Source organism: Falco rusticolus, chromosome 12 (genome assembly GCF_015220075.1).
Source record: "Falco rusticolus isolate bFalRus1 chromosome 12, bFalRus1.pri, whole genome shotgun sequence".
Lineage (NCBI taxonomy): Eukaryota > Metazoa > Chordata > Aves > Falconiformes > Falconidae > Falco > Falco rusticolus.
In genome coordinates, this window is record NC_051198.1 from 7,587,394 (window position 1) to 7,614,503 (window position 27,110).

Below are 27,110 nucleotides of genomic sequence, written 5' to 3' on the forward strand. Positions count from 1 at the left end.
CAAGCACAGAAAGAAAAATACAAGACAAGACCTTTCTACCACCTTGTCTTGCTTTTTACAGGAATACAGTAACATAATCCTGTGCATGAAAAGGTACATTTTTAAGACTGCAACCTTCCTAATGTAAAGTATTGTATGAAATAATGACAATTACTGTGCTATCAGAACTACTACTTTTGCTGTTCTTATCATAGCTACAAAACTGAAGCATTTAACTCATGACTTAAGACAAGTGCAAAACAACCTAACCACTCTAGTAGTTTGAAATATATATCACATATAACATAAGTTTTTAAGACTTTTATTAAGAAAAAAATCCACAGTATTTTGGTTGGATTTTGTTTGCTAAAAAAGCACATTACAGCACAACTTACTGTTATTTTTGGACACTATTAAAATATGAAATGAACAAAAAGCCAACTTGCTATTAATTGGAAATAATACATTTAATTTTTAGAAGAAAGGAATAATAGAAAACATACGTGGCTCTTCATCTCTGGTTGTCTGATCTTTCTCAGTTTTTAAATAAATCAAACCCTCTTGTGATTTCCACTTGTAATATTAGATCTTTAAATGTCTGGCTTACACTCTAGCATGAGCTCTGATGGCTGCCAACTTGGAGACAAACTACTTTATACCAGACCTCCATAAGTTGCTAGAAAAATTAGTTCTGTCTCACTTTTAACAGTCCTGTTTTTTGAGGTTGTTTTTTTTTTTTACTTAATTGCCATCAGGTTTGCTGGTTACATGGCATTTAGTGAAAGGGAGAAATAAAAATCATATTTTAAAGTTCAGAGGTTAGAATTTCCAGATCCTATTTTCATGTTTAAAAGGATGAGATGGTCAAAAACATCCTTTGTTTTGTTTACACCAAGACCAATGAATTGCAAGGAATTCTAGATGAGACATGACCACTTCTTATCAGACTTAGAAGATACGCTTCTCCTGAAAACACAGAAAGAAATCACTCCAGATTTTGTTAGTATTGTTCTGGAGTTATAGAGATTAGATGATGGGCTTTGAGCCATTAGGACATAGTAAGTAATTATTTGATTTTTTAAAAAAAGTCGGGGGGTGGGGAAGAGAGGCTCTAGACCTAATCATTTTACAAACAGACAATTCTTCCCAACCAAGATGCCCCCCCTTCAGGACTCAGCAACTTGAGAACAAAAACAACAATAAAAAGAACATCTGGTGAGTTAAAATTATCATACATTAAACATTTAAATGATACCCAACACACATTACCACACAGCAAAATATTTTTTTCAACCAATAGTTAAAATCACTGTCAAGTCTGCCTTCATAATTTTTGTGCATTTTGTCTTGCTATGACTCCCAAGTACAGGCTAGGCTTCCTAAATGGAAGAAAGAAGGTAGCCAGCACATGTGCATGTAAGAAAAGACACAGCATAACTTACACCGTCTTCATTTCAATAAGAATTCATCACTATTTATGACTTTATAATTTTATAATCATTTTTTGTTCAATCAGTTCTCCAGCAAAGTTACTGTAAAGGACAGATGCATTGAAGTAGTACAGAAGTTCTGTTGGATAGTTTTGGACCCATGAGTCATTCAGCGTAGCTGGGCATTCCAGAGGAGCGGAGATTCACTGACGCCACAGATTTTCCAATAAAGTTATAAAAGCACCGAGCCAAAAAGAAAAGCACTGGTAATTTAAGTGACTCAACTACTGCCAGGAAGTCAAACACAGCAGACTATGCCTACTGCTAGTGCACAAGCCAGGACACTCCTCTGTAAGAACACGCACATCAAATGCATCAAAACAGAAGTATCTGGTAGAACTTGGCAGGGTTAGATTAAGACACAGTACAGTTTGTTGCCTTTCATCCCCCACCAAATTTGCTTTTTCATACAAATTATTAAACAAAATTAAGGGAGACTGTGGACTTGCTATTAGAACAGTGTTTGCTGGTGCACCAACACAGAATGACACTTTCTGTTGTTGCTACAGCTACAAAATGGTGCTTTCACAAAGTAAGTACCTACGACCGTGAGTCCTACCCACGCTGTATTTCTGAAAGAAAAAGAACAGTTATGAACGTACCTGCTTCCCCGCTGACAAGGTGTAATATTCTAAGTGCACCGTTGCCATCTCCTGTCACTGGCCACTGTCAGGGATCAGATGCTGGGCTAGGTGGGTCCTTCATTTGACTTGCATTTCTGTTCAGACCTTTCACTTTTGTTCTCAGCTTTCCAGTCTTCCACACACTTTGTACATAAACGCTTGCCCTTCCGTCACCATATCCTAGTTCTAACTCTCGTTCACTTCAAGCTACTGCCCCTAGTGCATTTCATATGCCTACAAAATATATGCCATGCAATGAACCACACGTAGAAAAAATCTGTACAAATACATGGTGTGTCTAAATTTTATCCTTTCAGCTTGGTGTCACTGCTCTGGCACCTGGAAATCATACCATAGGTGCCAGTCTTAAGTAACTGCATTGCAGACAGACAACTACTTAGTTTTCCATGCTGCAAATTTTATTCTAAAATTAATATGATCTTTCATTATTGGGGAGGCTTGTCTCCTCATCCACTGTCTGTCTCAGATGCATAAATGTACATTTTATCACTTTCGTATGACACAACAGTTTCTTAAGTAGTAACGATTGGTTCTCCTGTTTGATGCAGGGATGCTTCCCTTGGTGGAAAACTCTTTGTTTCCCAAAGCATCTTTCTTCATAAATTCATTGTCTTGCTGAATATCACTATGCTGTTCTCCACTGTATACCCATGTTCAGAAGCTTCCTGCCACTTCCAGTAGGATGTTTCAGAAATTAACAATACCTCTTTAAAATTACAAATTGCCTTTCAGCTCCTTGTTTCTAACTTTTTAGTTCTTTTTTTGATACAGTGTTGTATTTCCATTAGAGCTGATACAGCAAACACTTAAAAAACACCCAAAAAACTCTAACCCAACCCCAAACTTAAAGACAAATCAATCCCCACACTCCAGGGACGAAAGATCATTTTCTACCTATTGTATTTTCCCTGCACCACTGATACCTTCATCACGAACACTAATAACATGGCCAAACAACAGGGTTTCTAAAATTGTATCATCTAGATCTAGCTTTTATTTCTCTCTTGCTTTTAATACTTGCAATGATGGAAGATCTTATATAAGTCTAACTAAATTAATGGGAATGCAATATTAATAGCAAGAAGTTTAATGTTGACATAATTTCATTCAGGCGCAGAACACCACCACACAGCTAAGTATCCAAAATTCCTTCGGGCCAATTTAAACCATTTATTTCCAACATATATTAATGAAACACCTCTAAATGGCAGTATTTCCATTAATTAGTTCTGTTATCCAGGAAGTCTTAAAAGTATTTAGAGGAGAAATTAGTGAAGGATATATGCAATCTTTTAAAATGTACAGAAAACCTGTATACAAAATTTCTTCAATTTTTGGTTACAATACCACCTTGTTTATCAACAGAAATATGTTTTACAGACTTCTGTGGAATTAAAAACTTTAAGACCCTTTAGTCTCAGCAATAAATCTCTGCAGAAGTTATTTATAAATTACAGCCATAATTATGACTACTTTTTGTAGCCATCTTCAGCATTTTTGTTATCTTTAAGAGACAGCATGATACTAAAGAAACAGCCCCAAACCCACCAATTCCTTACTTACTTTTTTGTACTATTACTGGAAATCTACACCTTGAAAATACGTATTTGTTGTGGCAGAAGAAAAGACTGATTATCGCTCTAGTTACTTCAGTACTCACCACCATAATTAAGTGACTTCTCAGAAAATTTTAGGTGGATGGGAATCAGAGCAGGCTGTAGTAACTTTAATAGGTGTCGCCAGGTATAAGAATGGAACTAACGTCAACTTCTGAGTAAAACTGAAGTTTAGTTATTTCAATTTTTGCTTTTTCCTTGCCTGAAACTCTTCAGTTTTATTTTTGACAGATTTTATTAGCATTGATAAAGCAGGATCTATGCCTTTCTTAGCAACAACTCCTTTCTTTGCCATCTTGTTCTCCTGCCCCTTGCTTGCCTCCTTAAGATCTCGCTCCTTTTCTTCTCTTCGGCGAGCTTTTTCTTCCAAGATCTTTTCTACTGCTTTTGTCTTCTTGAAATTTGGATCTGAAGGATCCAAATTGAACAGGGGAGAAGTAAACATAGCTTGGAATCTTGTGTCAGCAACATTTACCTGAAGGGAGAAAAGGAGTATTTATTTTAGATAACTTTTACCCATGATAGCAAAGCTTTCAAACACAGTAAAATACGAGCTGCTTAGGGAGTCATAGCTCGTGAGATTGTTCACCATTCCTGGAAGTGCTCCAGTCACAGAATCCCAGCGAGTGTGAGGTGAAGAGCCAGAAGATTGGTAAAACAGAGAAGTGAACACTTGTACAAATCCTGTACGTGCCTCTATTGGCAGACCAAGGAAAGGTTCGTTGTCAAGAACCAACCGGGGCAAAAGCAGCAGTGGATAACCATCAGAACAAACACACCAAGGAGTATATTAGGCAACAAGATGTACAAGGCCTTGCATAAATAGCACCTTGTTGCCTTACACAGAGTTTAAGTCTGTTTCCTTCAACACTGTGTCAGTATATTTCTTGCTTTTTGAAAACAACCTTGAACTCCCTGAAAATGTATATCTAGCTCTTCTCCTTCAGAGTAGGGGAGGAGAAGGATATGAAAAAAACAAAATTGTCCTGAAAATAATTGATATTAACAACGGTTCTAGCTGAGCCTTAAAATCAGGAGTATACCATTACCTGGAAGTCATCTTCTAGTAATTCTTTCTTCTTCATTAAGAGTTTCTTTTTCCTCTTGCTCAAATTCTGTTGTTCTACAATCTTTTTATAATTAAAATGTTTTCTGGCGTCATCCTCATCATCCATCATAAGTAGGGCCATTTCAGCCTGTTACAAAATAAGATAGTCCATGTACACAATGAAATTAAGTTTCCTACAACAAATGTAACAACTCATTAATGAAGTCTGTATGAGCTGACACACACATAAATGAGTTGAAACAGGGTTGTCAGGGCAGTATTATTCCATCCATAAGAATGTTCTTTTAACATTTAACATATAGAAGTTGATTTCCTTTTTATTAGATATAAAATAAATGCAAATACCCACATTCAACTTTCAAACATACTAATAATATAATCTGGAAATTGCACACTATAACTTTGAAATCACAATTTTATATTGATATCTATACAGCAAAATAAAAATTAACATGTAAGAATTCAATAAATTATTTAGCTAACTTGTCCTGAGGAAGAATGAAAAACAAGCATGCAATACCAAACAACTCAGTCTTCAAAGTTAAAAGTCTACAGGACAATTTTTTGACACACAGATATTTCATACAGTGCTGACGTTAGGGGTAAATGTTGAGCACCACGCAACATGAAAACTTACTGTGGCAGCTTTAAAGCCAGAGGGACTATCAGCTCAACCAGTATGACTTCTGTGCCCTCACATTTCAGTGCTGCCTATCCCTGCTGTGTTCAACTGTCCCAGAAAGGTAGCCTGGTGTAATCTTAAAGACATCAAGTCATGTGCCACCTACCATTTTTCTTGTGTAGTTCTTGTTCCAACAGCTCTCGCTATTAAAATTATACAATTCTATTCTATTGCCATCCTATGGAATTCAGTAGTTCCACTCACAAACATAGCAAATATTTACAGAATTCAGGCAATGCAACATCTGTAATTCTTAACATCTTAAACCACTTTACCTTCTGTCTTTCAACTTCATCTTCATCTTCTGAGGTACTTTCAACAGATTCTGGCTTCTTCTTTACACCTGAGTGCAAATATAATATATGATTAAACATGTTTATTCAAGTTTATTCATGATAACATAATTTACTGATGAATAGAACCTCTAAGTGCATCTCATTTTCTTGTAATCAATACTTAAGTGTCAGATGCTGGAAAAAGGCTGAAAAGTTAAGAAAAGCCAGCTAGACCTAAAGCAATAACAATCCACTGAATATTTGTTTCAGGAGGCAGCAATATTCCAATGGCATAAACAAATCAACAACAAAGAACAGTTAGAAAAAATGGGTTTACTGTGTTTTTCATAGAGCCATAGAGAGAAGTATCACAACAGTGCAGGCAAGCACATGACATCACTCCACTCCCAGGGTGTTTTAAAGAGATATTAGCTTATATACTTATAAATGTAATTGAAGTGTTCTGCAGTTCTCATATTGCTCGTTCTTTCTACTTAAGTAGACAACAAAGTACATACTTTAGAATAAATGGCAAATGTGCACCTCTTCTCTGTACCCAGAATACAAGTCCGGCAGATGAGTAAGAATTCATCAGTTAAAAAAAAAAAAAAAAAAAAAAAAGAAAAAAGAAAAAAAAAAAAGAAAGGGAAAAACAGTTCTAGCACTAAAAACCCTCACAAAAAAGACCTGAACAAAATCAAGGTAATTAAAATATGAGTGACTATTCAGATCGAATACTCTTCTGATGAAGCTCTCTTACTCTCTCAGAATTTACTTTAGATACGCAGCGCTGATTAGGCAGACATAATGGATAGTAACAGCATAAGACATTAGTCAAACATAACTTTTAATGAAAACAGATCCATTTATAAATCCTACAAAATCAAATTACTCTCTTTGGAATGCCTGTAGATCTTGATCAAGAAGGAGCAGGAAAAGCAGAAGGTTTCCTGACCTGAACCACATACTCTGACCTTTGAGCTTGGAATTACATTCCCAGGCAATTTATTACAGTCCACTGGGGGTACTCTTAAGGAAGGTATTTGGCTCCATTTTGTTAAGCCAGATTTGTAGTCAGACTAGAAGTACAAACATGCCAGAAAAACGTCAAGTTATATCACTAAGTATACTCTGGAACAGGACACGTTTCTTGAAGTACATTTTTTCTCCTTTGACTATTCTCTTGACTATTTCTAAATGGATTCCAAGCTGGAAATGGATTTCTAGAAGAAACAAACCACCAGCACCAAAAAATAAACTATCCAGATGCACAATGTCATCAGCTTAAGAACTGTTGATTTAGTAGTTCCAGAAAATGTGCAGGAAAATCAGATACAGACATAATATTGTTAACCTAACCTGCACAATTTATGTTAATATGTAGAAGGGAGAAATAAATGTCTTATGTAAGACTTCAACAACTATGAAATCTTTTGTATCTTCCCAGAACTGGCTAAACTACAGAAAAGGAATCAGAGGTATGAATTGGAGACAACTGTTCTAGAAGCTAAATCAGTAAATCCCTTTGCCTTTCCACCCATGCCCCACAGAAGGGGCCCTCAAGTCATCTTCCTTCATCTTTCACTATATGTAGAATCACAGAATTGAAGATAGTTTAGCTTTATGCCTTCAAAGACTTCTGTTGCTGCAGATGGAGGTGAACCAGGAACTAGTATTAAACTAAGCTCTTTTCCATGAAAATCAATCAATCAATCAATCAGTCTTTCTTACTATGACACTATGCAACTAATAAAACCAGCTTGGGGCCTAAAAATCACACTTAGCACTAAAAATTCTCCATCAGACTGAAAACAGTTCCGAATTCACAAATGCATCATTTTCTATCTTTTTTAACATACTCCTGACACAGCGCCTCTTCCCACATACATTCTGGAAGTCCCCCCCCACCATTTTTGCACACTTAGGAATGTAAAACCTATGATAAAAGGCTTTCCCAAACGACTGCAAAACCTCCGATTTCCCCTAGTACCTAATCCCCACTGCCATCTTTAAAACAGATTTGTTCCGCCTTACAGCAGCAGACACTTGTCTTCAATGCTATGCGAATGTGATAGCTGCCACCAGCCAGTGAAAAAGCTTCAAGTCTCTGCTGCAACCCCCCCTCAGGCTGCCACTCAGCTCTTTCTCAGCTCAAGAATCCAGTCTGCAACATTCATTTTGCACATCAACTTTCCAGTGCTAACAGTAAAAGCTAATCACAGTTTTGATATTTCAAACACAGAGATCGACCCCAGACCAAAAACTTCTCTCACAAGACCTCTTACCTGTCTCATTCAGAAGCCTGAAAGTTGGTCTCAAAAGCCTTGCAAAGACAGACAGTAAATAAATCAGTAACACAGCTGAGACCTTTATCTTCCCAGTACAGGTTCTACAACTGTACTAAGCTTTTGCTGTTAACCTCTTAATGTCCCCGCAGTCGTACCGCTACCATCTAGCATTAAGAAACCATCAATTCTTACATATATCATAAATTAGACCATCAGAAGGCATCAAAAGGTTTGGAACCTATAGGAGTTATTCCTCAAAGAACGATCAATAGAAAGTATGTTTAATAGTCTATAAAGTGTTCTGCAACTGCTGAGTGAACTCCAAAAGCAGGACATTGCTCCCATGTTAATGAGCAATTACACTATTCAGTTATTAATCTTCCAACACTTCAAGCTACAAAAGTCGTTCTATCTTACACGAACCTGTTCTGAGACCCTGCAGAAACAGATGCAGTAAGACTGAAACTGGCCAGGCCAAATGAAGCTGTGCAACACTTTTTGAAATAGGTGCATCCATGTAAAACGAGTAACAAACTATTCTTTTTCTTGATAATATCAAACTAGAATCAAGCTTCTGCAATGCAACATCGAGGCTCATACAGATGAAGCATTTTACATTTTAGCTTGTGGTACTATTGAAAATCCACAGAGGCACTATGCACAGATGAAAACTTTGTGCAAAGCAACCACTGTCATGAATTTCATGAGTGCTAATTTGCACACACCTGCACCCTGTGCAGACTCTCTTTGGGCATAGCAGGAACAAAGAATTTGCTCTACCTTGCCTCTCCCAAGAGGAAGCATCTACAGTACAAGAATCACTGCCTGCTTTACAAACAGTTCTCAAAAACAAAGACAAACCTGATGAATACACACTCGAGTAGACTTCCCATAATTTCCAGTTTTCAAATTTGTGAGGCCCTTTGTCTAACAGCTTCTTACACTCTTTCATTTGCCTAAGCTTGACAAAAACTTAATTTATACAAGACCCATACACACTATGGTCAACAAGTGAATCCAGCAAGGGAGCAAATACACCACTGCAAAACCCTAACAGTACTACTGCGTCCTCCCAGTTTCTGCACTGGTCCACCTGAGTCGTGAGCATATCCCAAAGTCACATGCTTCTTCAGCATAATCTAAGATCATCTGACAGTCAGTTTAAGGGACAAATTTCAATTTTTCAGGGGAATTGTGGAAGGCTTATGAAAAATTACAGTCATTCAAGTTGTATACTGTCTGTACCCTAGATAGAAAATTGGCAGAGTTACAGCCTAGTTCAAAGAAGATTGCAACCCATTTTCCCCAACTGGATAAGCTAGCTGTGCTTAAAAGCAACCCCAGCTATGAGACAGGCTGTTCTGGGTAAACTTGGTGAAAGCCAGACAAAATTGTGCTGTGTAATCATTGTTAAAATGTCAACTGGCTTGCAGCCAGCCACTGTACTCTCCCTTTAAAACCTCTGCAGGGCTAGCCACATTCTGGTTTTCTCCTGTTTCTCAGCAGATTATCAGTAATCTTGCAGAAAAAAGCTTCACTTTCTTAACCTTTACGTCTATTATACTATGCTCAAAGACTCCAGGAACACTAAAAGCCTATCCTCCAGACAAGAATCTGCAGATAAGACTGTTCTCTGCCGAGCCCCTCCATGACACAAAGAACTACTTATATAATGCAGAAGAAAACATTATTTCAGAGATTTTACATAGAACGTTGAAACATCCATTATTAATATGAGAGTACTTACACGATCTTGTTATTAAAGAAAAATTAAAAAAGGGGTGGAAGGAATGGCATCTTTACAGTGAGTTCTGAAAAAAAACTATATACAACTTGCCAGGATAGCATGGCAGAAAACAGCATTGCATGACACCTTAAATTGCACTATTTTCTGTAAAACATGGGTAGGACTTACCCTACTGTTTGGTACTTCTGACTATTAACACATACATATAAGCACAGTAAGACACAAAGTCGTCTAGGTTTTGCTTTTGAATTATTTATTTTCTCCTAATACAAACTTCAAACCACCACGACAGAAGAAGCCTATGCCGACTGGTATCAAATTAACAGTAATGTATTCTGTTTAAATGGAACTTTGATCTGCACTGCTACGTTGAAAGAAAACCCAATGAAAACAACAGACTGGTAATATTTGTAAATCTGTTGCTACCTTTTTTGTGTTTGATTGCTTGTTTTCTTTCTTCTCCCCCCCCCCCCCTCTTTTTTCTTCTTTTAATATACAATAGCATGGAACACCCTTAGGTTTAGGCTCCCAAAAGCACGGAAAGCCAGCTCACTTTAAGCCTTACACTTACTGATTATCCCTACCTTAGGATTTTAACCAGCAAAATCACACTCAAAATAAATTTACTATTACCACAGCAAAAGCTAACTTAAACATCAGACTAAAAAGCTTGTAAAAAAAGTATCCTAAAAATCTAAACTGGACAAGTTATTTCCTAAAATATTACATTTTACTGTTTGGGCTTCTAGGTAGCCAGAGTACACTAGTAAAAACATGTATGAGTGTAACAGAAAAGAAATTTGATTTCTTCTGAAAGACAACTTTGTTTATGATGCAAAAACATCTGACATTTTTGCAACGGACCCAAACTTCACAGGGACCCATATATATCTGGCTCCTCCTATATAAAAGGAAACAGGCTTCAAAGGCAATCAGGTTCTTTTCTTTGGAATATTTAGGGGTGCAGATGGTCAGTTTGTTTTTAACAGCCATCCCCAGAATTTGGCTACATAATGTTCTCTGGTGAAAGCTAAAAGAACAATGTTCCCTACCATTCCACACACCACAATATGCATAATTTCACAAGCACAGCAGCTGCAAATGGCACCTACGGAAATGGCACCTAGTTTATTTCATTCTGAACATGCTATTTCTGCATTTACTCTATCCCAACTTGTTTTGAAAGCTCATTATTTGAAGAAAGGGCAGACATATTCCAGTGGTCACCTGTCTTGACCCACCTGTTTTCTCAAGTTCTTCAGCAAAATATGGATCGCTGAGATCAACATCAGATGGAAGCTCATCTTCACTCTGTTCTCTCTCAGCAGTAGCCTGTAACAAAGCACAAACATTACTTCAATCAACATATATACTACTTAAGTTTCACTGCAATTAGATGTTCCTTCTGTTAGTAACTATGAAGATGAAAACTGAAATACTGTATGCTGATCATAAAACTACAATACACTAAAAATAGCTAGTAAAGACAAATCAACAATTTAAAAGTCTGTTTCACAGACTGAAAGCTTTTTATGTACCTGAAGAAGGGCTACTTGTATATTCCAAGAATCTTTATTAGATGTACCCACTAACTGTGATGCACTACCTAACCATACCAGCACATTACAGGATCACAGCATTGTTATGTCCTTACTTTATGTTCCACAAAAGCTCTACTTACTTGAGCAAGGAGCTTCATTTTCTGCTCCAAAAGTCAAAAAGACTGACTTCGGATTTAAAAGAAAGTATGTTATTACTGGAAGTACTCTGTTGTACACCTTGCCCCTTGACTCAAATTTATCAGACTAAACAAGAATACTATGCTAGCAAAAGTTGCTCTACTACCTAACTGTGCTACTTACTCTATTCAGAGCACTCATTTTCTGTAAGGTTTAGGAAGTTACTCAGCACATGCCAGTTAAAACTAACTGGAATGCACAGTGTAACTCGAGCCACAGAGATTGCTCTTAAAAACATTCTTCTGCAACACGAATTACACTCAGAGTAATTTAAGAATTTAGGGAAGCTAGATTCTGTATGCTACATGTTTGTTTTTTTTCTAGCAGATGCACAAACATTTAATTTATCTGCCTATTTCTGCACATTACTGCCACAGGAGTCAGTTACTTCACAATTACCTTCTGCGTGTGGAAAGATGAAGCAGCAGCAATTTTCACATTCCTATAGGACCATTTTGTTATTCACACAGAACTATTTACCAAATTCTCTTGCAATTTGAAATTTGAATAGTTCTTTGTGGCTATCAGTTCTTTGACGTTACACTTTTGGGAAACAAGTTTGTATCATTTTAAGCCAAAAATTCCCCAAGTAACAGTTACCATAACAACTCTGAACTGATAGGCGTAAAGGAGCAAAAAGACCCTTCCTAATGCATTCAAAAATGTAAATTAAAAACCAAATGCTGTTATGAGTCATTTATCTTCAAAGCAAGAGGCAGATAAAACAAATTTTGTGTAAGCATACATATGATCAGTAGTATCCTGCATATCCTTTTGCTCTAAGATTGATGAGGCACTCTCGGTCTCTCCACATGAGTGACCACTGCATATTCTAACCTTAAAACAGTACTGGAAGCTATCCAACTTTTTTAGCTTACCTAAACCAAACAATAACAGCAACTTAGGAAAACAAACAACTCCCCTCAAGCGGCCAATGCAAACATTACCTTTCTCTTTTTTTTTAGAATTCTTTTTTCTTTCTTCTTCTCTAGATATTTTTGCCATGGAGTTAGGTTATCCTTTCCTTCCAACCTGTTTTTGACCTTTTCTTCAGCAGTTTCTTTAAGGCCTAAACCAAAAAAAAGTATAAGTTAAAGAAATTATACGAATCTGATTGGTTTTTAAAAAATTAACTGCTTCCTCCTTTGTAAAATAATAATCTAGTTTTTCTTTAATGAGTCTGTGAAAACAACAAATATTGCTTAAAACAACATCTTTATAAATAAGATCACTTTACAGGATGTGTTTTTCCAAATGACACATTCCTTCAGTATATACAACACTCAGAAGAAGAGCTTGCTCATGTGATAATCTGATTCCCAAGACTCCTGCTATTCCTCAGAAAGGTCTCCCCTCCAGACATTAGACTGTGTAATCTATAGATGTCACTTTTTGAGGATGAGTACCACAATTAAAAAAAAAACAAAAAACAACAACAGACATATACAGAGCCCTTATATTTAATGTACCTTCCTATACTTAGTTAAGACTCACAAAACCGCTTTGAATACAGTCCAGTCATTCCCATTTTTTGTGCACGGCAAAACAAAGTACAAAAGATGAAGTGACTTGACAACAATTCTGAAATGTTAAATCACTATCAGAATAATATAGGGTCATCTCACAGCTGGCTTAGCTGGTGCTGTCCATTTCACACAGAGATTATCTGTTGTTGCTCTATCAGTATGCCTTGCTCACGTGATAAAGCTTCTGTATTTAGCATCTCCATTGCTGAAACACTGCCTCTGTAATACTACTATAACAATGGTGCAGTATCTCTGATGGCCAGTGTATTTTTCATCCATCATTGTAAAAGAGAACAATAAGCTATTCTTTGAATAAATTAAAACTAAAAATAAATCCACAGCTAGAAAGCGCAGAAAAACCATAAATAAAAAACCCCAATATTTTCTTGCATTATGTACTAATGTCATGATATGCATTAAGTTAAACTAGGCAGGCTATTTTCAAGTCATCTGGCCTTTTAAAGCTACTTAGTACCAGTCTGCTTTAACAACAGAAAACCATGTAAAATTAAAACCAGGACATACCCAGCACAACAGTAAACCTAGATTCAGAGTCAATGCTTAAGGTAAATAGCCTTTTTAAAAAAAATAAATAAAAAATTTGTTAACAAGAAGCAGATTAAGAGCACAGTCTACTTGAAAGATATCAGTCTCTCAAAGAAACAAACAAAATCTGAAATGTTTTATGTTATCACAGATCACCAGCTCATACTGTAATAACTCAAGAACAAAACAAAACAAAAGCCAGCAGCAAGAGAAATAAACCATCCTCTTACTTACTTAGCACACCAAGTTACCTAAAGCAATTTTTATACTTAGCAGCTATGTGAACTGAAAGATTGAAGGAGGAGAGTACCATTCTCTCACCAGATTCAGTGAGAAACAGTAACTATCAGACCATTAGCTCAGATCTGCACCTCTTCCATACCCTTTTGTTGTGAGCATGGTGTAAGAGAAGCCCTCAACTTTCTGGTTCTGACCTATCAAGAGCTGGGAAAGTGGCTACGTTTCTGAAGGAAGTTTCCTCTTTACTTTCAGAGCATGACAGTTTTCTGAGGGTCCTAGAAAAGTAAACCTCATAGAAGTGCAATATATCTGGCTCTACATGATTCTCACATAACAGGATCAGACAAGTAAGTCTGGATATGCCAATTAGGTTTACATTAAATTCCATAATTTAGCACAGACTGCCACAGTTACAATGCCTAGCACTTAAAGCTGCATGCACAAATATATCGTAACTTTCAATTTAGCCTTTTTGCAAATATGCATTCTGAGTTTATCACATGATCCCATTTTACCTTTTCCAGAGTATCTTAAACCATTTGACCTGTAGATTGCAAACACGTAACTACTCAATATTTTGTGATACTGTTTAATGTATAGACGAGTTACTGAAATACACAGCAAAATTACCAAACAGAATTGAACCCTTCTCTAGAAACACGAATGGCGTTTCTATATTATGTATCATTTACAGTATTCAATGGTACAAAACATCACCTCTAAAAAGAATCCATTAAGTACCACTGGAGCATCCCTATTTGACATCTAGAATATTTAAATCCGAATAAGTTACCCTTTATTTAAAGCAATCTTCACTTTTTGGTTTGAAAAATTCCATACGCTTTCAGGAATGCTTTTTCAAAAGTTCTTCAGATCACACAGGCACTTGTGATGTTATGAGAACAAATACTGATTTCAGATTTGGCCACAGCCTATACACTTTCAGCTTCTTCTTCACAAGATGGACACTTGCAAAGCCAAAATTTCACCACGCAAGAGATTGTTACTGACTTGCCTTGCAACACACTGGAGCAGAATTCAGTGGCAGAAAGACAGAATCCACTTCCCTGGCAGGAGGCAACAGCCTAGCATAGAAGCATTTTTCTCCTACCTGCAATTCATTGTATCATTCACTACACTGTTTTTTTTTTCTTTTTTTTAACTTCTGTAACAACGGTAGTCAGACATCCTATAGTTAACATCCTCTTTTATGGCATGACTGATGGGATCTTGGGAGCGTGTAGGAATCATGTTTCTCCTTCCCCCTCCAAGTCTGATGTTTGCTGTCTCTTCCCCAATTCTACTTGTTCTAATTGTCTCTCTTCAGCATCCCCTTCTTACCATCCCAGTCCAGCTCTCACCTAACCAAATCCTACTCTCCCATCCCTCATACCAGTTTTATTGCTTGGAAATTATACTTGGACCTCCCCAGATGCCCTAGCCTAGATCCCCTTCTTTCTCCCAACTCCCAGGTTTCTCAGTTGGCCAGTCCCCACTCCTCAACATTCCTTCCAGCTCTCCTCAGTAAAAAAGGAGCTGAAAACAGAGTTCATCATGGAAAAAATGGGCAGCTTTCAGGGACAGTTCTACCAGTCCTCAGAAAATCAGGCAGAACATTTTTCTGAAAAACTGCAAACACCAATTCCTGTTCTTGCGCTTGTCAACACTCCAAAAATAATTCAAAGGCTGGGGAGCTGGTTACAACATGTCTGAAACACAAAGTGTGGACAAGATCTAAAATCATATTAAACTATGCCTTTTAGGAAGAAAAAAGTAGAGAAAAAAATATGAAGTGTCCTTCCACTATCCTGTGAAGAAGCCAGGATTAACAGTAAGTGGCAAACCGTTACAACCACAAAAACTGGGTACTACACCAGCAAATAAATGCAGAGCCACGATAAAGGAAGGATATTGTATAGGTTCACTAAAAACGTGCCGCTAAGAAACCCTCTGTATTCACACAACAAAACCAAATATTTAGTTATTTCCAACTGTACACCTCTTCATCTCCAAACAAAAGCAGAGTCATCAGCTTCCCAGAAACTGAACTACTATTACTTTGCATATTGTTCTGCATACTTTTGTGGAAAAAATTACTGGCCAGGTAGCAACCTTGCAGATTCTCTCTGAAGACAGTAAATACTGAATTAAAAAAAATACATGTCACATCTCCAGAAAAAAAAGAAAAAAAAAAGAAAAAAAAAAAAAGACCCAAAATTGCAAAGGGGGTTACAAGATTTCTGATTTATTTGCCTGGAAAATGGAATCATTTGATCCATCTGGCACAGAAGGACTTGGAGGAAAATACAGCCCTTTCTTGTGGTATTTGGCAGTCTCATGAAAGGCATTAGAGTTTCTCCACAGATTAGAATGGCTTAGGAACTACTGTCCAGACCACTTCCCGAGAAGAAGAGAGTATTTAAGTGGTCAAAAGGCTTTTGATTGCAGAAGGGGAAAGGAATTGTCTACTTTAGGTGGAATTATTAACTGGCCATAGAAAAGGCTAATTTATGCCCTTATTGATATCATATTTTTTTAGACTAAATCAATCATACTAATTGTATTTAATCTTCACAAATAGGGACCAAGAAAAGGGGAAAAGGGTCATCTATGAGCATACAACTAAATCATACCTGAGCTAAAGGATTAGAAGTGTGATAAATACTACAACAAACCCAAGTGTACTGCTTCTCTGACTGGTGGGAGAGTGGGGGAGGGTAAGCAGGGCAGAATTTTTGCTTCTCTACACACTTAGTTTTGAAAACTTTCGGAAGTTTTAACAGCATGCAATGTCACAATTACTGGAAGCTAAGAGGATACTTCTCTGTTCTCAGGAAATCTAAATGAGCAAATTCATCTTGCACATCATGTCTTACCAGAAAAAAGAATTAACTTGTTGCAGGTAGCTAAAAGGAATAGCAGACAAATATTCTGATAACATTAGAATTTGTCACCCCTGAAGATATGACATCTTAAGACAGTTTTCCTAACATACTGCTAACTGCCTGAAAAGAAAACATGACACTTAGCAGCTGTCAAGTGCGAAGAACTACAGTGCTGAGCCCCTGCACAGCTGAGTACACACTGCTTCGTGGTGCGAGAGGTAAGACTGCTTCAGTCAGAGGACACACTAAGCAATGATACGGATTCGAGATATATATTCCATATGAGCATTTTTGTGCTCCATATAGTCTGTAACAACATACAGTTGGGGTTTACTATGCACTTTACAGAGACATGATTGCCTGCTATTCTGCTTCTGATGAAAACAGATTTTATACTTTCCTTTAAGCCTAGCTAAATATTTACATCTCATTCGTCCCAAAGGAAGAATATTTAAGTCCAATGAAAAAAAAAAACCCAACGAAAAAAACTGTATGAAAGACTGGCTGAATATCATCAAGAAAGGCAGTTGTGGTCTTCTCCCTCTTCACCTTCTAAAGGGAGCTTTGGGAGTTGGATAAGGATGCGCAGTAATTGTTGCTCAAATCAGATATGATTAAGAAAACAGATGGATGCTTAAATATAACACTGATTTTGTGCCTAAAAGAAACAGACCAAAGAGAGTTGGAACGACAGCTAATTTATTTTTGCTGGCACCATGGTTTATTTAAAACTATTATGATTCAAGAATAACTGAATCATTCACAAAGTATGCTTTCTATAACCATGTGTAAATATTTGTGCCAAAACTCAAAATTTTAAATTAATTCAGTTCTCTGCCTTTCAATTGAAAAACTTCCTACATTTAACTGTTGTAACTCTCTGTATATGAAACATTTGGGCAGGAAAAAGACTTTGCAGTAAGTCAAGCAGATTAAGGCATAGCCTGATAATAAAAATATTTCAACAGACATAAACCAGTTCTGAAAAAATTAAGGAGTCTTAAGAGATTATAAAAGAGCCTATTTTTTAATTCCCAGAATGCTCCCACTGAACATAATTAAATTGTTTTGGAACTTAAATAAGCACATTTCTTCAAGAAAAAAAATAACAATTAATGCACTTCTCTCCTGTAGGAAAGCACAGCCTCAACTGTGTATATATTGCCAGAGCTATAAACTACTGTTCAGCATGTGATGACTTGGGGGGAAAAAAAATAAAAAAAAAAAAAAGAGAGAGAGAAAAAATATTAAAATCTCCCTTTCAGGTATACAGGACCTCCTCTCCAAATGGTGCCTGAAATCAGGAACAGCTAAAGTGTTCCCATACATTAGACTCAAAAACAAAGTTATGACACTGGTCTTCGCTTTTAGTACTTGTGTTTTGGGCAAAACTGTATTTCAGGGACTAATAGCTAGTAGTGGTTTGACTGACCTCATGGAGGTGAACAGTCTAACTAGCAAAGGCAAGTGAACACTTCTATGATTTCCAGAACCTCTGCTCTTTGATAATATTCTAAATTTTCAGGGTAAGAAATGAGGAAGCAGTAACATATACTGCTAAGTCATAGTTGCTAAACTGACATCAAATACTATACCAATGTCAACTTCTTTGTGCACACGTTCATATTCAAGTCATCATTACATGAACAAATCTGACCCAGCGCACAGACATTCAACTGCCTCTAGACAAAGGCAGTCATATTTATCAGGATAGGGGGTTTTTTTGTTTGTTTGGGTGGTTTTTTTTTCCATCCCTCCCTCAAAAGAGATGAAGATATATCAAAAGTCCTAAGACTACCACAAGAAGGTGCAGTAAAGAAGGTGTTAGAACAGATGTAATATGGAACAAAACTGATTTTCTAAAGTCAAGTTCTATTGTAAAAAAACACGGAGCCCGTGTATTAGGGAACTGGATTCCATCTCTACTACAGTTCCTGAATTTTCATATAATATACTTTTAACATTTAAGGCACAGTTTTGAGAGGCAGAACCTTTCAGAAAACTTGCTCTCCCTGTGCAATAGACTAAAGAGTTTCCTTCAGTCTCTCTTGAAACAACTTCCCATCTCCTCCAACGAACAGTTTGCTCTAGGTGCCTATGTCACGACATTACGTTGCTTAGACCTTTTTAATTTACAGGACTTCATTCATACAATTTGCAAGATTCTTCAGAAGACAGACTGTATAACACCCCCTGCCCCCAGCCATGTTTTCCAAACCAACACAACAAGTAGGAGCTTTTCTAACATTTAAACAATGCCTAGCCTATATAAATACAGAACACATTCCTAGTAGCAACTGTTTTGACTGTGGTTTCCACCTCCAGTCTGAAAGGTGGCAACAACAAATCTCAGTGACAAATCTTACAATAGCTACTTATGTATGAGAACTTACTTGCCTTGAACGCACAGTGGCACAATGCTTAAAGCTGCTAAGCCAGCAACATCATGAATGCAAATACTGACACACTGTGGGCAGATCAAGTAGAGCACGACGACACAGCTGTGTTAGCAAGCACTCGTCCTGTTGTGTACATACATGCTTTCTCTAGTAAGTTTTGGGAGAATTCATGCCAGAAATGATTGCAATTATATAAGTACGACTGAAAACACAGAACTACTTTTAATGCCAGTGTATACTTCTGAATACAGATCTTATCAAGAACTAGGAATAAAACTATTCCATTCGGTTCTATCAATTTAAGTGAAGTAGTACAGACCAAAACAAGATTTAAAAAGCAAGCATTTATATTCAAGAGGAGTTATCTGAGTGATTCAGAATAATATCAGTGTAAATCATCTAAGTAGATCTGCATTCCTAGCTGGAATTAACACATCAGCTGTGAAGGGGCTGGATTCTCATATGTCTGTGGTCTCAGAATCTACAGTATTACAGATCAGGCTGTGTCCTTGCATAGCCTGCAGTCTGCACCTACTGAGCAAATAATAGCACCTTGCTGCCCCTAAAATGGTAATGTCACACTTCCCCATCTTTGGAATAAGTAATTCAACCCTCCGAGCATCCACCAAATACTTCCATTTGCCTATATGACTCGCTAACTCAGTGGAAAAGATCCAGATTATTTCTGCTTTTCCAGAGTAGTTCAGTCATTTTAGTAAACAAAATCAAGCATGCAAAAAGATATAGCAAGTGCCAGGGCTGGTACAGGCAGGCAGAATGAGCTCGAGGCCAGCATCAAGGAGAGGCCAGTGAAAACCTTCCCCTTCGTGGATGTGGTGAGTTTTGAAACCGACTCATTACATCTCAGGGAAAACACACACCCATACACAAAACATAAACATCAATCTCAATGTCTTTCCATCATAAAGGAAAAAAAACCTAGACACTGGTTTTCAGATCTCAGGACTGAGTTCTTCTGGGATGCTATATGGTGGAGTTCTTTTATTAATTTCCAGATGAAAATCTGGATGTCACTGTCCCCAACTTTTCTTCCTGGTAGCTATTTTCTCCCACAGAGCAGTCTCACTGGAGGTCAGGCACCTCCATTCTCTGTTCCCCCAGATCTTCAGCATAATATATAACACAAGATTTTCAAACCATTCTCCTCCAATTTTATGCTGTTTCCAAATCATACTGGTTTTCATTTTTAAAAGTGTAGGTATGTTTTATGACTCTATGGCAAACACATGAATTCTATTCAAGAAAAACCTGTAAAGTGATGAATGAAAAAGCAAGAACAAAAAACCTGGCAAAAAAATAAGCTACAAAGAGAAGATTACAGCTGAAGAACTGAGTTCAGCCATATTATTTCTTCCATTTCCCCCACTGTAAACCATCTGGATCTCAAGTTATGGGAAAAAAAGGTCAGTTTCTACTGCTATAAATCCAACACCTTACACTACACCCCTATTAGCAGGCCAATACCGCATGTTCTCCAAGTTACTAAAAGAAAAAAAAATAAAGTTTACCTGGAACCCATTTAATCTCCATTCCTATGTCCTTTTCTTCCTGTTTTTTCTCTTTTTCCTGGATGCTTTGCAAAAGTTCTCTGTACTTGGTAATTTGCTCTTCATCATCTTTTTGGCTTTTCCTGGGTTTCTCTTCTTCCATTTCATGAGCTACCTCACCACCTAGAAAGAGAGTAAACCTATCACAGCCTTCAAGAAAGTGACCAATTAAAGTTAATGTTTAGGAAACACACCTAAGGCACATACATTGTTTCTAAAAAACAATGTAAAATATTTTTATCTGTTATTCCCCCAAGGAATAACCAGTTTTAGAGCTCCTCCACTTAGATGAAATAAAAATAGCAAAACAAAAAAGAAAATAAATAAATAAAGACAAAATAAAACTTATCCAGTGAAGGAAATCACGGATTGGACACAGAATCCTTTACTGTATTTTAAAATTGTTTGTTTCAGAGTCCCTTACAGCAGAGTAGTACCTAAATCTCAAAAAATAGTTGTATAAAGCATTGTGAAAACAGAGTGCTACATTTTAACAAACAACCATGGCAAGATTCCACAACAGAGATAATTATTTAATGCCTTAATCTTCAGTGACTTTCTGAATTAACAAATGAAGCAAGATGGAAAGATGGGGTTTTTCTTCCTTTTCTTAGAAAAACACCATTACAACGTGACTTACAATAAGCTTTTAAACAAATGCTTTAGAAAGAGCAGGCTTTTAAGGCTTTAAAGATGCTTCAGCTCATTGAACTGTAGAAAACTAGGTTTGGTGCACACTCCTTTTTTTCAGTTTTCACTAGTTTAACGGTAAAGCTGTGCTTCCTACAGTACCAAGTTGCATGGGCTGCATAACCAATGTCTAGAAAAACAGATTGCAGCTGCAAGTTAAGACCGAGTGACCTCTGGTCCTTGGCTAAAACTTAGGTGTGACACTCATCCACATCCATCACTGCAAGCAGCTGGGTGTTGGCTGGGAGCAGAAATCTTTACTGTTCATAGAATCATTTAGGTTGGAAAAACCTTTAAGATCATGAAGTCCAACCACTAGCCTAGCGCTGCCAAGTCCATCACTAAACACGTCCTTCAAATACCTCCAGGGATGGTGACTGAACTACCTCCCTGGGCAGCCCATTCCAATGCTTGACCACCCTTTCAGTGAAGAAATTTTTCCTAATATCCAATCTAAACTTTCCCTGGCACAACTCTAGGCTGTTTCCTCTCTTCCTATCACTTGTTACTTGGGAGAAGAGACCAACAAACACCTTCCTACAGCCTCCTTTCAAGTAGTTATAGAGAGCAATAAGGTCCCCCAAGTCCTCTCCAGGCCAACCCCCCCCAGGTCCCTCAGCCGCCCCCCGTGAGCCTGGTGCTCCAGCCCCGTCCCCAGCCCCTGCCCGGCTCTGGACCCGCTCCAGCCCCTCAGCGTCCCCCCTGCAGTGAGGGGCCTGAAACACCCCAGGGTGCGAGATGTGGCCCCACCAGTGCTGAGGGCCCTTCCCCGCCGGGCAGTTCCCAGCCCCTGCCCCAGCCTGCAGCTGCGGGGGGCTGGTGTGACCCTCGGGCAGGGCCCGGCACTGAGCCCTGTGGAACCTCACCCCATCGGCCCGGCCTGCCCAGACCCCCCTGCAGAGCCTCCTGCCCCCCAGCAGGTCAGCGCTCCCCCAGCCTGGGGGCAGCTGGGAACTGGCTGAGGGTGCGCTCGATCCCCTCATCAGCGATAAACAGAACTGGCCCCAGTACTGGGCCCTGGGGAACACCACTGGTGACCAGCCACCAGCTGGATTTAACTCCACTACCACTCTTTGTGCTCAGCCATCCAGCCAGTTTTTTACCCAGTGAACATTACACCCATGCAAGGCATGAGCAGCCAGTTTCTCCAGGAGAATGCTGTGGAAGATGGTGTCAAGAGCTTTAGTAAAGTCTAAGTAGACAACATCCACAGCCTTTCCCTCATCCACTAGGTGTGTCACCTTATCAAAGAGATCAGGTCTGTCAATCAAGACCTACCTTTCATAAACCCATGCTGGCTGGGCCTGATCCCCCAGTCGTCATGTATGTGTGCCATGGGATGGCATTCAAGATCATCTGCTCCATAACCTTCCCTGGCACCAAGGTCAGGCTGCCAGGCCTGTAGTTCCCCAGATCCTCCTTCCAGCCCTTCCTGTAGATGGGTGCCACATTTGCTAACCTCCAGTCTTGTGGGCCCTCCCCAGTTAGCCAGGACAGCTGATATATGATTTAAAGTGGCTTGCTGAGCACTTCCGCCAGCTCTCTCAGCACTCTCGGGTGGATCTCATCCAGCCCCATAGACCTGCATGTGTCTAAGTGGTGTAGCAGGCTGCTGACTGTTTCCCTGTGGGTACCCAGCCAGAACAACTGGTCTTACTATTAAGACTGCTGCAAAGAAGGCATTGAGTACCTCAGTCTTTTCCTCTTCCTTTGTCACTATGTCTCCCCCGACGTCTAACAAAGGATGGGCATACTTTTGTTGCTAATGTATTTATAGAAAGGTCTTTTATGGCCTTTAACAGAAATAGCCAGATTAAGTTCTAGCTGGGCTTTGGCCTTTCTCATTTTCTCCTTGCATAACCTCACGCCATCCTTGCAGTCCTCCTGAGTTGCCTGCCCCTTCTTCCAAAGGTCATAAACTCTCCTTTTTTTCCTGAGTTCCAGCCAAAGGAACTGTTCAACCAGTCTGGTCTTCTTCCTCACTGGCTTATTTTTTGGCACATGGGGACAGTTAACTGCAGCTGCTTTTCCATTTTCCTCATCAGAAGCTCAGAACTAAGAGGAAAGCATTTGCTCAGACAGACAGCAAAAGGCATTCTGTTGAGAAGACCGAGAAATAAAAGAAGCCATTTTGTTGTTTCTTCTTCCTGGTGGCATGTGGAATGGTAAGTAAACAGCTTCACTGGATGGGAACTGAAGAAATCCTTAAGCCAAGAAAGGCTCCCTTGAAACTGGATAAGCAAGGGGCTACCGATTTGTATTTACGACCGGTTTTGCTAGTTTTGATTGGAGAAATTTAGGCGGCAATGCATACTGTCATACTTTCTCATTTAGATACAACATGCATTTCTTTGGTCAAAACTAACAGTTTTAAAACAAATGTTCAACATCTCCTTCAAAAAAAAACCTTAAGGGCCTTTTCATTCTGTAAGCAAATAAAGAACACTTGACAACAGCTGCAAGAAAGTGAGCTGATTATGTTCTCAAAGTTTGTTCAGAGTTCAAATAACCTTGTCACTAGCTTTCAAGTATCACGCTGTATTGCACAACATGAGGAACCACTCTCTGATGGATATTAAGGCACTAATGCTTTCTGCCAATAGCTTGTTCAAAGACCTTTTGAACAAAATACACAAACAAAACAAAAACTTGCGGTGCATTAACAGCTGCAAGAAATACAATTAACCTGTGCAGGAAAACAAGGCAAAAGCTGATGAGTTTTAGAGTATAAAATACAAGTACATTCTTACAGTTTTCAAAGAAGAGTAGTAGCAGAAGTGCTAAAAGAATTAAAAAGTTAAAATCCTGAAGCAGGTCAGAAACATGCCAACACAATAGTTTGTAGGGGGTTTTGTTTGTTTTTGAAAGCTGTAATTCATCAAAAAAAAAAACCAAATGCAGAGGCTCAATATATTAAATTGCTAACTGGCTGTTGTGTTAGCTGAGACCACATTCCAGTAATTGCAGGGTTTTGAAAAGATCGTTTTCTTAGTTTAAGATTATCTTGCAATGGCTGAGTAGATGATTTATTTTTTTTAACTCAGCATTACAAACTGAAGAGTAGAAAAATTATAGCAGACACAACATTTGACAAGAGGTCTGCTGCAAAGCTGCATTTCTTTTAAAGACAGAAAGATAAAATTCCCCTTCATGAGGTAATGGCACACCAGAAAATTCAGCTACTGATCTGGATGCTGATGGCTATACCATAAAAATGCACTAAATGTCTCAATTCTATCCAGGGTAGTTACTCAGATGCAAAAAACACCCTACAATGCATGCTGACCCCGAGAACGAAAAATAAAAAGCTCGACTCCAGAATTCAAGAAGCAAGGCTGAGGCAGGGGTTATTGCAGTGGACTACAGCATGAGATGACCTCAAGCCTTGAGCCAGAAAACAGGGACAAAGAAAACTTCAGGTTTTAACCCCACTCTCCCACATTCTCAGCCCTCTCTGAACAAGAAGTCGTGGAAATCCCATTAGCTCACCCAAATGATAATTAAAAAAAGAAAAAAATTAGAATTCAACATTATCAAAATAAGCTTATTCAAAGCGTATCACAGTAGACTGTTTTTTGCAAGATATTTTTCAGGGAGAAGACAGATACTGGAACAAGAGCATGCAAACAGTAAATTAACAGCAAGCATTATGTTCTGGCTTTTTTTTTTTTTTTTTTTTCCAGGTCTGGGTAGCCTAACCCCTTGAGTGGTGTGCACTGGATGCAGTTTTTAAAACTCACTTTGCAAACCAGATGACCATAGCTGCTGCAGCCTACGAACACCTGGCTGCACATGAGAGGTGACTGGGCATTGCTAGAACCAGGCCTCTCAGCCAGCCAGGTGTAAGCCAAGATTACGTGCCTGCAATCAGAGGTGCCTCATGTCTAGATATCTTTGAGTAGGGACACACTGGCCTGCAAAAGCACACACACACACGTTCTTCAGTTCTAATTTACTGGACACCTCCAACAGCTTGTTTGAACTTCCTAGAAGATGACCCTTGCTCCTAGTCTTCCAAGCACCTTTTTGGTTTTGGTTTTTTTTAATTAAAAAATGAACACAACACAAAAGCTCCTGCAAACATGCATTGAAAAAGTATCCAACAACTGCATGCCTAAATTTCTGGTGCTTCACAGAAAGAAAACAACCAGGTTGCATATCTGTTCAGAACTATGAACTTCCACCCAGGCTTGGCTAAATCATGAACTGCTAGTTCCTCTTGCTAGTTTGTTTTGTTAGGAAATATTTTAGCAATATGCCAAAACTAACCCAACAGAAAGGTTCTAAAAAGTCAGATGCCTGTTACTTTAGAAGGCGCAGTAATGCCTGAAAAGTGTCCAAAGTAGCTATACAGGAATAAGGGACAGAAGCTAACCCAAGTAATATCCTATTCAATGCATTTTATAAACACACATTGGATTCAGGGACAATATTAAATACTTGCATGCTCTACTTCTGTCACCTTCTACTTCTTAGCCTTCCATAATAGTTCTAGTATTATGTATATAGTATACTGTTCATTTTTAAGACAGCAAAGAGGTTGTACAGTCATGTGATAAAATGTTAAAGACGCATTTCAATTTATGTATGTAGTCACAGTTACTGCACCAAATAGTTTTCAAAATTGTAAAAATAATACCATTAATAAATGGTATGATTTTATTTAACATTAATCACTAAAAATAAGGTTATCTTATATTAGCTTAGTAATAGATTATTAATATTAGATTATTTTTAAAAAGTAAAACTCCCCCAGCAACCCCTCCTTCCCAATAACTACATTTCCTTTCTCTGCACTTGTGCACCTCTGGCATGGCGCAACAGCACAAAACAAAATATCTACTGTCTTTGTAGAGTCTTGTATTGGAAGCCCAATGCCACAAGAGAACATGTTCCCTGCTCAGACTCCTACTGTGGAGACCAGGGCTCTACACAGAGTTCCCTACAAGCCTGTCCATGTTCAAGAAGTGTTTGGACAACTCTTAACATAAATGGTTTAACTTTTAGATTGCCCTGTGTGGAGTTGAGACTTGACTCAGTGATCCTTGTGGGTCTCCTCCAGCTCAGGATATTCTAGGATTATACCATCAAGAATTGCTAACTAGAAATACACTGAAAAAAATATTTTGTCATATAGTCTGTTCAGGTATTCTGCGTAGTGGTGCAAAGCGGAACAGCAGAAAAGACATTGCTCTTCCAAAGATAAAAAAACAGAACAGAAGCAGCTTAGGCATAACCCACAACACTCAATTTGAACTATTATTTAAAATGCCACACACTAAGTCACTGGTGCTCACAGTCAAAATAAAAATTATGGGCTGGATTTGATGCACACCACAAACACTTCCTAACTAGAACAAATGCATCCAAGTAACAGAAAATTCAGAAGCAATGTAAAGGAGATACTTTGTGCTATGAACCACAACATACAAGGTCACTGCACTACTTAACACTACAAAACTGTTGTATAATAGTAATACTAACATTCACAACACATATTTTAATTTGAAAAAAATCCATAAAAACCAGATTAGAACAGGCCAACAAAACCCTGTTTATAAATAAAACATTTTAATATGTTAAAAAAAAATAAGGAAAAAAATGTCCTGGACTTTTATTCCTATCACACTCCTACATTTCCATTCAAGCAGCTGACATTGATTTTTCCCATTTGCGCATAGCGCCACATAATTCTGCTGGATGGAATCCTGCTTTGTATCACATAAC

The 27,110-nt window shown here is 38.1% G+C and overlaps 1 protein-coding gene across 3 annotated transcripts in view; it reads right to left on the reverse strand.

Annotated features, from left to right (window-relative positions):
• Window positions 1-1,060: 1,060 nt before the first annotated feature.
• ESF1 (ESF1 nucleolar pre-rRNA processing protein homolog) overlaps window positions 1,061-27,110 on the reverse strand; it is a 37,085-nt gene continuing 11,035 nt past the window's right edge. For all 3 annotated transcript variants that reach the window (XM_037405203.1, XM_037405202.1, XM_037405201.1), the window contains 6 exons: window positions 20,655-20,816; window positions 12,477-12,598; window positions 11,032-11,122; window positions 5,756-5,823; window positions 4,779-4,925; window positions 1,061-4,204 (listed from right to left, as the gene is read on the reverse strand). In XM_037405203.1, coding sequence (XP_037261100.1) covers window positions 3,905-4,204; window positions 4,779-4,925; window positions 5,756-5,823; window positions 11,032-11,122; window positions 12,477-12,598; window positions 20,655-20,816 — 890 coding nt within the window. In that variant the 3' untranslated portion in view covers window positions 1,061-3,904. The remainder of the gene's footprint in view (window positions 4,205-4,778; window positions 4,926-5,755; window positions 5,824-11,031; window positions 11,123-12,476; window positions 12,599-20,654; window positions 20,817-27,110) is intronic.